Below are 13586 nucleotides of genomic sequence, written 5' to 3'. Positions count from 1 at the left end.
ATTGGTTTTGAATGGAATCGTGACCCCAAGAATAGATATTGAATCGAATCGTGGGACACTCAAAGATTCACAGCCCTAGAGCCTATGGCTTTGCTATACTGTATATATATGTGTGTATATATATATATATATATATATATATATATATATATATATATATATATATATATATACATGTATATATATATATATATATATATATATATATATATATACATGTATATATATATATACATATATATATATATATATATATATATATATATATATATATATATATATATATATATATATATATATATATATATATATATATATATATATATATATATATATTGCATTCTATTTTAGTTACTTTGAATTTACAACCCCTGGCGCTGTTTTGTACTGTTTTTGTAGTGTTTTTGTACTTAATTTGATTATTATTTCTCAACTGTTTGTAAATGTTGAAATTAATAAATAAAGGTTTAAAAAAATAAAAAATAAAAGACATCTGTCACTGATACTATTGGCTAAATTTTATATTCATAAATGTAAATTTCTCGATACCAGACATGTTTTTTGTGCCTTTAAAAAAAAGAATTTGAACTTTACTTTAAAACGCTTTCTACCTCTAACAACCAAAAAGCTGCGAAAACTATGATGCTGTGAATTGATTAACGTGAACCCAGACTTAAACAAGTTGAAAAACTTATTCAGGTGTTACCATTTAGTGGTCAATTGTACGGAATATGTACTGTACTGTGCAATCTACTAATAAAAGTTTCAATCAATCAATCAATCAATCAATCTGTGCTCCAAATTTGGATTATTTACAGAACTTGTGTGAGCCTATGGCTTTACATTTTGTTACATATGTATATTTTGCATTCTATTTTAGTTACTTTATTGAGTTTACAAGCTGGCGCTGTTTTGTACTGTTGCTGTACTTGTTTTGATTATTATTTATTTGCTTGTATGTAAATGTTGCCTATTATAAATAAATGTTTATGAAAATCAAATAAAAACAATACCTCTGTCACTGCTCCCTTGCGCTGTTTTTGTACTTGTTTAAATTGTCCTTGTTCATATGTTTATGTATGTAAATATTGAACTTTATAAATAAAGGTATATGAAAAAATAAAACATACATATCTACGTCTGTCACTGCTCCCTGGCGCTATATGGTACTGTTTTTGTACTTGTTTTAATTGTCCTTGTTATTATTTCATGTTTTCGAATGTTTGGAAATGTTGAATTTTATAACGACTCACACACGCTTTCTTGTTTGATCTGCTGCTATTTGAGCTTGGAAATGCCGGAAACCTGCTGTGCTGTTGGATGTAGCAATAGACGAGGATTTAAACCAAATCTTAGCTTCGGATCGCGGCGATTTGTCGTGAACGATGGAAACCTACGATGTACACAAGGATATGCAATTAACACTTCATATCAGGTATGTAAACAAACTATTCACCCCTGATTTGTTTCACAAAATGTGAAATAATACAATATGGGATGATACAAATATGATTGTTGAAAATGCTGGGTGCATTTTTAGAAAGGCAGCAAGAGCAGCAAGGCAGGGAATGGAATGATTTCTTCAGTTCACCCCCCTCGCCTCTGTCTGTGTGATGCTAGGTACCGTTTTTATTTTTTCATGACAACTTTTTCTGTTTTACTTCCAACTTCTTACAGTTAGGGCAAAACCATCGTTGTGGGACTCGTTTTATGCCAATACATTTCATGTGGAATGCTTTGATGCTGCAGTTCTCGGATGAATGTGAACATGTTTCACCCAATCCAGCCATGCAGGTACAGTGGCAGCACAGGATCTGACCATCTTTCGCTATTGCTACCCAAGGTCTGAGGGGAGGATCATTCATCCGTTGAGAGTGTTTTACCTGAAACAGATAATATGACGTACCTTATATTATTATCAGTCCCTAATTTGGATATAATATACAAGGCTAGACCTCTTACTGTCCATTTATGCATATTTTTACCTGGCATTTGGTAAATTTTCTCATGAATCATTCATTAAATTAGCCTGAAAATTTAAACCTGGTTCATTTTGAGCAAGAAACCAAAATTAATTATCAAGCATGAATTCTAAAAATGATTTTTGTAGAAACTGTTTCATAAGCTCTATACTGAATAGTTGGAAATTATGTAATGTTGTTTTATTGTAGGAATTAATTTCTCAGATTTCAATATGGAGCTCCTGGAAACAGTTTTTTACAAAGCAATTTTTGATAGAATTTTTTTATAATATTGTTTGGTCACATCCTTAAACTGAATACGATACATTTTCAGGCTAATCTTTTATTACAAAAAGCCTCCTGTTCAAAAATGCTTAATTAAAAAACTGTTTCACAAAGTCTATAGTAGTTTTTTGAAATTATGTAATGCATAGAGAAAAATTGGAAAATGTCAATATGAAGTTTGTGAAACAATTTTTTAATTAAAAGCATTTTTGAACAGGACGCCTTTTGTAATAAAAAAAAAGCTTAACAATGTGAGTTTTCATTAGAATCACTTCAGTAGTTTTTTCACAATAACACTGTTACTGCCACGCGGATTTGTAAACAGACAGTAGGCTCTTCTGTGTGTGCTTTTTCCTTACCTTGGTCATGAGAAGAAATCGATTCTTGTTTGGAATCTGCCATATCAGCCCATCATGCACAAAACCTGCTGTAAAATACTTGTAGGCATCCATGCAGACTCTTGTATGCCTTAATAAATAAATGATAAATGGGTTATACTTGTATAGCGCTTTTCTACCTTCAAGGTACTCAAAGCGCTTTGACAGTATTTCCACATTCACCCATTCACACACACATTCACACACTGATGGCGGGAGCTGCCATGCAAGGCGCTACCAGCACCCATCAGGAGCAAGGGTGAAGTGTCTTGCCCAAGGACACAACGGACGTGACTAGGATGGTAGAAGGTGGGGATTGAACCCCAGTAACCAGCAACACTCCGATTGCTGGCACGGCCACTCTACCAACTTCGCCACGCCGTCCTTTCCAGTGTACGGGGATGGTGAATCGACGAGGTAATTATAAATGTCTGGATATGAGAGATCAGGCAGGTCGGCTGTTGCAAAATGCTAAGGTGATTTTAGCATGCTTCTCGGTAAAAGGTACGGATCCTTTGTGCCAACAAGGTTCAACTTCTCTCGGTAACGTTTCTTGGACTCTTCATCCAAAACGCACAACTTCATTGGATAGCAAATCAGCCATAATTCGGATGAAATCGGTGAAAATGTAGCGCAGAAATCAAACTGAATCTGTACGAACACGTAGGAACGAGCTGACCGGTTGACCGGCAAGATGGCGGCGTAACACAATGTCACGTGATAAAACCACGTGACTGCAAAGCCTCTATAGGTATATATATATAAAAAAGACGTCACTGCCCGGTCTGTTTACGCATGCGCAAACACGACGTCGTTTTGCGACTTGAGTCGTAAAATACATTACATTACAAAAATAACTACTTATGTGCATTCCAAAGTGTTTGCATGGATATCGAAAATTATTTTCGAAAAACGCAGCACTTTTATTTAATTGCGGCATTGTAAATATTGAACGATGTGGATTGTTAAACGTTATTTAAATTTGTAAAGAGTAGTTGTCGATTATTTGAGGTTATCAGTAGTACTTTCGAAAATAAATAAATAGTGAAATGCTTTTATTTAGGAAAAGCTGCCGTAATTTCTCAAAATAAAAACTACAGGAAAAGGTATGTAACCAACGCTCACACTTCAAAACAAAAGCAGTCGAACGATCTTGAAGTTGCGCTTCTGAATGCGGAGCTAGCGTTTCGACTTTTATTTTTAAATGTAATGCGCCTTACATCCGGTCCTGCTCTCGAAAGCGCAACCTTCAGGATCAGGTTTGTTAAAACTGCAATCTTGTCGACTTCGTGAGACAGTGAAGATGTACAAGTTGAACATTGGTGAGGTGTTAAGTCAGTAAATGACGCGAAGTGTTTAAAGTCCAGCCGACTTATCACTGAGAATGAGTTTATTCAGGGTTGCCTTTCAGCACAGGAGGTTGTTACCTGTGAGGATTTGGACCACGTGTCCATCAGTGGACTCTCGGTGTGTCTGTTACCATGACGACACGATGGCCACCAACAGAAGTGCCAGTTTGCGTGCCAAGGGCCATTATGGAGGACAGCAGCGCAAGCACAAGCTATCTTCTGAGCTTCACAAGCTGTCTCTGGAGGACTCTTCTCCTGAGAGAGCCAGAAGACCAAAGTCTCGGGCGGACTCGGAAGACGACGCGGAAGACGACGCGGAAGTTGTCTTTGGCGTCGCTCCTTGTCTCCTGGCTCTCACTCAGGGCCGCAGGAAGGCCCTTGGACTCTTTGTAAAGGACGGCGTGGGCCCTCAGCGCGCCTCCTTGTTGAAGGTGTGCGAGGAGGCGCGTCGGCGTGGAGTCCCGGTCCAGCGGGTCGGCAAGACGGCCTTAAACAAGATGTCTTCCGGTGGTGTCCATCAAGGAGTTTGTCTGCAAGCTTCTCCACTCAGCTACCTGACCGAAGACCGGGCCCCCGGCGTCAAGTCCAAACCTCTCTGGCTGGTCCTGGACAGGATTCAAGACCCCATGAACCTGGGGGCCATCTTGCGCTCGGCATACTTCCTGGGCGTCGACCGAGTGGCGAGCGGTCTTCGCCACAGCTGCCCTTTGACCCCCGTGGTCAGCAAGGCCAGCTCGGGCGTGATGGAGGTGATGGGCGTGCACGGCTACGAAGACCTGGAGGACATGGTCCGGGGCAAGGCGGCGCAGGGCTGGCGGGTGGTGGGCACGGTGGCGGCGGACGCGGCGGAGGCGCATGTTCCCATCACGCCATGTTCCCGCCTCCTGATGAACGAGCCCACGCTGCTGCTGATTGGAGGAGAAGGCGAAGGACTGTCCCACCAGATGATCGCTTTGTGCCAAACGCTGGTGACCATTCCAGCGGGGAGAGAGCTGGCGCCTGGCGTGGAGTCGCTCAACGTGTCCGTCGCCACCGCCATCCTGCTGCACTCGCTGCTGACCAGGACCCAGGAGCGCTCCACTTGTTGAATAAAGTCCTCTTTTTACCGTCAATGAGTCTTCATTTTGACACCTTTTTTCTTTCCACTGCTTCTTTCACTTTTCTCAACACATTTCAGCCTTCAAAACGTTCCAAAATATCTTTTATGTGAAATCAATTCCCAGTTTCCCCAGACTTCCCACTTAATCTCGATTAAAAAGTGTTATTACTTTCACATTTCTCAACTAATTCAACCCTGTTAATATTGCTAATGTTAATACTGGCATGCTAGCTTTTTGGCTAATTTAGCACATGATTCCAATCTCTTCAACCTACCATGCAAATGTTTTCATGCTAGCTTGTTTAGCTCATTTTGCAGTTATACACCTCAGACATTTTGTTACCTGACACGTGTTAACTGTTAGCATGCTTATATTAGCATGCTAGCTCTTTAGGTAGCAGGTATACACCTCAGATGTTATTGTTAACATGCTAGCTCATTAGCTAATACAGTCATTTACTTACTTGACAGATTTGAACTGTTAGCATGCTATTATTAACATGCTAGCTCTTTAGGCAAGGCAAGGCAACTTTATTTGTATAGCGCTTTTCATACACAAGGCAGACTCAAAGTGCTTCACAGACAACAAAGTAAAATGAAAGAAAATAAAAGCAATATTAAAATGCAGACAATAAAAATAAAAACAGTGCGGACGTTAAAAGTTAAAAGATTTAGCTGAAAGCTAAGGTGAACATAAAAGTCTTCAGTCTAGTTTTAAAAGTAGTCAGAGTTGGGGAAAGTCTGACATCTTCAGGAAGTTTATTCCAGCTATTTGTTGCATAGTGACTGAATGATGCTCTCCCTTGATTTGAGTTTACTCTGGGAACCGCTAACAGATTGGTCTCAGAAGATCTTAGTGATCTAGAGGGCTTATATAGTGGGAGCATATCAGTGATATACTTCGGCCCTTAAGCCTATATCACAGGCATGCACCTCAGTCATTTTGTTACTTCAATCAATCAATCAATCAATCAGAGTTGATTTATATAGCCCTTAATCACAAGTGTCTCAAAGGGCTGCACAAGCCACAACGACATCCTCGGCTCAGATCCCACATCAGGGCAAGAAAAAACTCAACCCAATGGGCACAATGAGAAACCTCGGAGGGGCCTGCAGATGTGAGACCCCAGCTGTCAATTATAGTCTGGAGCCCCACGCACAGAGAGTCTGATGGGGTATTCATATGGATATTAAAATCCCCCATTATAATTATATTATCTGCTTGCGTCACTAGATGAGCGACAAATTCACTGATAAAGTCTGCATAGGGCCCAGGAGGGCGATAGATAACAGCCAGGTAGAGAGGCAGCGGTGCGACAGACCTCATAATAAGCACCTCAAATGATTAATATTTATTACCTAGGTTAGGGGTAAGGTTAAGGTTTTCATTGTATATTAGTGCGACCCTTCCACCCCTTTTAAGGGGACGGGCAATATGTGCATTTGTATAGTTAGGAGTAGAAGCCTCGTTAAGCGGGGAAAATGTGTCCGGTTTGAGCCAGGTTTCGCTGAGACCAATGACGTTAAGATTGTTGTCTCTAATGACCTCATTAACTAATAACGTTTTGGGAGACAATCATCTTATGTTTAAAAAGCCCATATTATAGGTAGTAGGCTGTTTTAAATAATTTTTGTTAATCTTATCCGAAGTGGTGATATAAATAACATTACGTTTATTTTGTGTAGGGCCCCTTAAATAATTTCAATCATATCTAGGAATTGATATGATGGGGATCTTCAGATTGTTTGCTTGGTGTGATAAACTGAACGCGTCATAATTTGCCACCTCAGTAAAATGCATGTTCACCAATGGCACAGTCACTACAGAAAAAAAATTATGTGAATTGTGTATTATTCTAGGAGAAATGCTATGTGCGCAGGAATTTTCCAGCCTGGTGCTGGTTAGTTCTAGCTTAAAGGCCTACTGAAACCCACTACTACCGACCACGCAGTCTGATAGTTTATATATCAATGATGAAATCTTAACATTGCAACACATGCCAATACGGCCGGGTTAACTTATAAAGTGACATTTAAAATTTCCCGGGAAATATCCGGCTGAAACGTCGCGGTATGATGACGTATGCGCGTGACGAAGTCAGTATAACAGAAGTTATGGTACCCCGTAGAATCCTATACAAAAAGCTCTGTTTTCATTTCATAATTCCACAGTATTCTGGACATCTTTTGAAATTTGTTTAATGAACAATGAAGGCTGCAAAGAAGACAGTTGTAGGTGGGATCGGTGTATTAGCAGCGGACTACAGCAACACAACCAGGAGGACTTTGTTGGAGAGCAGACGCGCTAGCCGCCGACCTCACCTTGACTTCCTACGTCTCCGGGCCGCCAAGCGCATCGGGTGAAGTCCTTCATCCTTCTGCCGATCGCTGGAACGCAGGTGAGCACGGGTGTTGATGAGCAGATGAGGGCTGGCTGGCGCAGGTGGAGAGCTAATGTTTTTAGCATAGCTCTGTGCGGTCCGGTTGCTAAGTTGCTAAGTTAGCTTCAATGGCGTCGTTAGCACAGCATTGTTAACCTTCGCCAGCCTGGAAAGCATTAACCGTGTATTTACATGTCCACGGTTTAATAGTATTGTTGATTTTCTATCTATCCTTCCAGTCAGGGGTTTATTTTTTTTGTTTCTATATGCAGTTAAAGCACGATGCTATCACGTTAGCTCGTAGCTAAAGCATTTCGCCGATGTATTGTCGTGGAGATAAAAGGCACTGAATGTCCATTTCGCGTTCTCGACTCTCATTTTCAAGAGGATATAGTATCCGAGGTGGTTTAAAATACAAATCCGTGATCCACAATAGAAAAAGGAGAGAGTGTGGAATCCAATGAGCTAGCTTGTACCTAAGTTACGGTCAGAGCGAAAAAAGATATGTCTTGCACTGCATTCTAGTCCTTAACTCTAACGTTCCTCATCTACGAATCTTTCATCCTCGCTCAAATTAATGGGGTAATCGTCACTTTCTCGGTCCGAATCTCTCTCGCTCCATTGTAAACAATGGGGAATTGTGAGGAATACTAGCTCCTGTGACGTCACGCTACTTCCGGTACAGGCAAGGCTTTTTTTTATCAGCGAGCAAAAGTTGCGAACTTTATCGTCGATTTTCTCTACTAAATCCTTTCAGCAAAAATATGGCAATATCGCGAAATGATCAAGTATGACACATAGAATGGATCTGCTATTCCCGTTTAAATAAAAAAAAATCATTTCAGTAGGCCTTTAACTGACTCCTCACCCGGACTAACAGACACTGTAATTGCCTGTATCCAAGCTTGCTCTAGTGTAGTTAGTCAAGTGTGACTTAACCAGTAATCCATGTTTCCAGATAGCGTGATGGCGCCTTCCTGGTTAGGGTAAAGGCCGACCCTCATCAGCAAGCCCGGTTTGCCCCAGAAAGAGGGCCAATTATCAATAAACGTTAGTCCCTGTTCTCTACAAAAACTAGCCAGCCACTTGTTAAGCAAGACTAACCTGCTATACCTCTCATCATTGCCTCTTGCAGGCAGGGGGCCAGAAACAAGTACTCGATGCCTGGACATCGTTCTAGCAAGATTACAAGTCCTAGCTATGTTCCTCTTTGTAATCTCTGACTGTCTCATCCTAGTGTCATTGGAGCCAACGTGTACAACTATATTTGCATAGCTAGTGGTGCGATTAGCCTGTCGTACTGGTACTCCTCAGGGCTGTGTACTCTCCCCCTGGCTCTTCTCCCTGTATACAAACTGCTGCACCTCCAGTCACCAATCCGTAAAACTGCTCAAGTTTGCGGATGACACCACCCTCATCGGGCTCATCTCGAATGGCGATGAGTCCGCCTACAGGAGAGAGGTGGACCGGCTGACGTCCTGGTGCAGCCTCAACAACCTGGAGCTGAACGCCCAGAAAACAGTGGAGATGATCATGGACTTCAGGAAAGTCACAGCCCCACCATCCCCCCTCACCCTGATTGACTCTCCCACCCCCGTCCCCATTGTGGACTCTTTCCGTTTCTTGGGCACCACTATCACCCAGGACCTCAAGTGGGAGCTGACCATCAGCTCACTCATCAAGAAGGCCCAGCAGAGGATGTACTTCCTGCGGCAGCTGAGGAAACTTAAGGTGCCGACCGAGATGCTGGTGCAGTTTTACTCAGCCATCATAGAGTCCATCCTGACCTCCTCCATCACAGTGTGGTTCCCCGGCGCCACAGTCCAGGATAAGAATAGACTGCAGCGCATCGTACGTGCTGCTGAGAAGGTGATTGGCTGCAAGCTCCCATCCCTCCAGGATTTGTTGTCCTCCAGGACCAGGAGGCGTGTGGGTCGGATCACAGCTGACTCTTCTCACCCTGGACACACACTATTCTCCCCTCTCCCCTCAGGCAGGAGACTACGCTCCATCCAGACCCACACCTCCCGCCACCTGAACAGTTTTTCCCCTCGGCCATCAGGCAAATGAACAATAACTTCTAACAGCAGCTCCTTGAATTCCTTGAATCCCTTCTAAGTCTATCTGATAGCTCAGTCACAGCTCTTTTTATTACCAAATATGTGTTATATGTGTTTTATGTTGCACAATTGCACCAAGAAAAATTCCTAGTTTGTGAACCCGTTCTCAAACAATGGCAATAAAACTATTCTGATTCTGATTCTGATTCTGGTACGTGTTTACTAGGCCTGTTGCGCGTTAGCTCCCTAAAATTAGCTTCAATGTCAGGTGCTCTGGCCCCGGGAATACACTTAATTATGGCTGGTTTGCTAAATTGTATGTTACGGGTGATGGAGTCCTCTATGACTAAGGTGTGGTACCCTGTAGACTGGGGTGTAGGACTAGCTAAAGGGCTAAATCTATTATGCGTCTCAACCGTTGCTTGTAGGCCGCTTAGGGCTGCTACAAACTGGGCTAGTCAGCTCGCTACAGCTAACGCTAGCAGATGTGTCCGCAGCGTCTAAAGTTACGAAATTACTCTGCTCTAGTTGGCGGACACGGTCCTCTAGTTGGGCCAACCTACCCATGAGACCGGTGCACGAAGAACAGGGAGCCATACTCACGTTGTTTCTTTCACCGAGTCGAGTTCCTGCTGTTTTCGGAGAAGTGGTCTCAACGTGTGGGAGCAGATTCCTTCAGACCATCGCCGCACCAAGCTTCGTTAGCTTGACAGATTTTAACTGTTAGCATGCTATTTTTAACATGCTAGCTCTTTAACTTATATCACAGGTATATACCTCAGTCATTTTGTTACTTGACACAAACTGTCAATGCTAATATTAGCATGCTAGCTTTTTAGCAAATTGTTTGGCCAATATTTTGATATCAGTATGGTAACATTAGCATGCTAATGTTATTGTAAAGGCTCTGCGTACCGCATCGATTACCCATTCTTCCACCGCTCCAAGCGGGGCGTGAACCAACGTCCCTCGTTTGAGACGTAAGTGTGCTAACCACAAGGCTAAAACCCAGCGAGCGGTCAGCACACTCTTTGAAGTTGTCAGGCAATGAGGTTTACTAATACATTATCAAACTAGCTTTTTTTAGCTGAAGTTAGTCCTCTTGTTTCTTGACACATGTTAACTGTTAGCATGCTAATATTAACATGTTAGCTTTTTGACCAATTTAGCAGGTATACGCCTCAGATTCAAATATCTTCAACGTATGTTATCTGTTGGCATGCTAGTGTTAGCATGCTAGGTTGTTTTTTTTAGCTCATTTTGCAGGTGTATGCCTTAGTCATTGTGTTACTTGACATGTTTTAACTGTTAGCATGCTTTCTAGTTTAGTTCATTTTGCAGGAATATGCGTAAAAGTCAAGTATTTTTTTCACTTGGTGCTATCTGGCTAGCAGGCTAATCTACTTTTTTTTTTTGCGGTGTACTGATGAATATTGAACATGAACTCTATTTGATGCCTTGTGTTATGTATTTTATGATATATTATTTATGTACAGTTTAAATATGGGTATTGTGCTTCAGTGTAAACAAACAGTCTATTTGAACCCTTAATTAAACTACAGTTACTAAAACATCAAACACACAAAAATAGCAGAATATCCATAACATTTTTACCATGAATTGATTAACGTGGACCCCGACTTAAACAAGTTGAAAAACTTATTCGGGTGTTACCATTTAGTGGTCAATTGTACGGAATATGTACTATACTGTGCAAACTGTACTGTTTCATGTAATGTATTCTCTTCCTTTACAATCTACTAATAAATGTTTCAATTAATCAAAATCTTCTTTTTACAAACTTCTCACCTTCTTTGACCTTCTTCTACTTCCTTTTGTCCATTTTTTTAACCTTTTTTTTTAACATTCTTTGGCGTTCTTTTGGCCTACTTTTCACTTATTTTCTATGTTGGCCTTCACATTACCTATTTTTCACCTACTTTCTATCTATTTTGCCCTTATTTTTACCAATTTTTTTCAAATTTGTTGACCTTTTTTTGACCTTCTGTGTCCTTTCTTTACTTTTTATCTACTCATTACCTACTTTGGCCTTCTTTGACCTTATTTTACTTTATTTTCTACCCTATTTTACCTACATTTTTTAACCTACTTATTTACCTTCTTATACCTAATATTTTTACCTTTTATCTACTGTTTACATTATCTTGTTTTGACAACTGCTTACCTTTATTTACCTCTTTTTGCCTCCTTTTTTCTTACTTACTTTGTACCTTCTATTAGCTACTTTTGACTTTTTTTTACCTTCTTTAAAATCTTTTCCATACTTCTTTGACCAACTTTTACATTTGTATATTTTTTTACCTTCCTTTGCGTATTTAAATTTTTTTATTTTTTTTTAACCTATTTTAACTTCTTTTACCTACTACTTACCTTCTTTTAACTACTTTTTAACCTTCATTTTACTATTTTTACCATATTTTACTTATTTTTCTACTTAGATCTACTATGGACTGGACTTTCACAATATTATGTCAGACCCACTCGACGTCCATTGCATCCGTTCTCCCCTAGAAAGGGGGGGTCCTCTCCAAGGTTTCTCATAGTCATTCACATCGACGTCTCATTGGGGTTGTGAGTTTTTCCTTGCCCTTATGCGGGCTCTGTACCGCGGATGTCGTTGTGGCTTGTGCAGCCCTTTGAGACACTTGTGATTTAGGGCTATGTAAATAAACATTGATTGATTGATTGATTGATAATTTCCTTTACCTCCTTTTTAATCTTATTTTACTTACTTCTTACATGCTTTTACTGAACTTACCTCCTTTTTACATTGGTTTACCTTCTTTTTAACTTTTTCCCTTCTTTGACTTTCTACCGATTTTTTATCCTACATTGAACTTCTTGTCTTTATATTATCTTTACCTTCTTATATATATATATATATATATTTTAACCTAATTTTAGGTACTTCTGGCATTTTTAACATTATTGTACCTACTTTTGACCTTCACCTGATTTTTTTAACCTTCTTTGACCTTCTACTTTTTACCTTTTTTAACCTTCTTTGACCGTCTGAACCTATTTTCCATGAACAATATATAAGGACACAAAATAATGTAGCACAATTTAGGCCTCCATTTGTTGACATACAGTTTGTGCTATTGTTATTATAGTACACTGTCATTTCTCTGGGACAAACCTACCCGGAGGGGCCTTGCAGGACTTTTATCGGAGGAGGTCAAAGTTCACCTGTCTGCCAGCTGATTGGTATAGCGTTGACGTCATTTGACCAGTCGTCTCGTCTCAGTCATTTATTAACAACATGCATGGACACGTGCACGCTCCTGCAAAATAACAAAACATCTGATGTGACAAGTGCGGGATTCCCATCCGGACAGCAACATTCTCCCCTAGTGGTCATCATCTCCATGGCAACACGAGGGACTTCGCCGCTGGAAGCGCAGACTGTGTACCAAAATGGAGCGTTCCGATTGGCTGACTGGCTGTCAATCAAGCAGATAACCTCCATTTATACCAACAACTTAAAAACTAAAGTTCCTTATTTTCTGCATCTTAGCTGACACTTTTTGGGTGTCATATTCATAACAAAATGGGCACGACAGTGAGTTCGCGAGCGAGAACTGAGGAGTATATTTCTACTTGAGAGACGTTGTTAGTCGTCGAACTGGACGCTGTTGTCGTTGAGCAGCACGTGCCAGCGCTCGATCTTCTTGTCCTTGTTCTTCAGACATTCGTACCAGTGCTTCAGACACTCTCCTTTAGCCTGGATGCCCAGCTGGCAGCCTCCTGCATGCACACACACACACACACACACACACACACACACACACACACACACACACACACACACACACACACACACACACACACACACACACACACACACACACACACACACACACACACACACACACACAGAGTTACCATATTTTCCACATAGGGCGCACCGGATTATAAGGCACACTGCCGATGAATGGTCTATTTTTGATCTTTTTTCATATATAAGGCGCACAGGATTATAGGGCGCATTAAAGGAGTCATATTGTAATTTTTTTCTAAATGTAAAACACTTCCTTGTGGTCTACATAACAT

At 40.8% G+C, this 13586-nt stretch overlaps 2 protein-coding genes across 3 annotated transcripts in view; one reads left to right on the top strand and one right to left on the bottom strand.

The window, feature by feature from the left end:
• The first annotated feature begins 3781 nt into the window (after positions 1-3781).
• mrm1 (mitochondrial rRNA methyltransferase 1 homolog (S. cerevisiae)) lies at positions 3782-5084 on the top strand. Its single transcript, XM_062055078.1, has one exon. It carries the CDS (start codon positions 4008-4010, stop codon positions 5058-5060), a length of 1053 nt encoding a protein of 350 aa, XP_061911062.1. The 5' UTR covers positions 3782-4007; the 3' UTR covers positions 5061-5084.
• Positions 5085-9074: 3990 nt separating this feature from the next.
• Positions 9075-13586, bottom strand: part of rph3aa (rabphilin 3A homolog (mouse), a) — a 43860-nt gene continuing 39348 nt past the window's right edge. For both annotated transcript variants that reach the window (XM_062056856.1, XM_062056858.1), the window contains one exon: positions 9075-13280. In XM_062056856.1, the coding sequence (XP_061912840.1) occupies positions 13147-13280 (134 nt within the window). In that variant the 3' untranslated portion in view covers positions 9075-13146. The remainder of the gene's footprint in view (positions 13281-13586) is intronic.

This window comes from Entelurus aequoreus, linkage group LG08 (assembly GCF_033978785.1).
Source record: "Entelurus aequoreus isolate RoL-2023_Sb linkage group LG08, RoL_Eaeq_v1.1, whole genome shotgun sequence".
In the NCBI taxonomy this organism is placed as follows: domain Eukaryota; kingdom Metazoa; phylum Chordata; class Actinopteri; order Syngnathiformes; family Syngnathidae; genus Entelurus; species Entelurus aequoreus.
The sequence above is the reverse complement of the archived record's forward strand: the minus strand, read 5'-3'. Positions and strand labels throughout refer to the sequence as shown.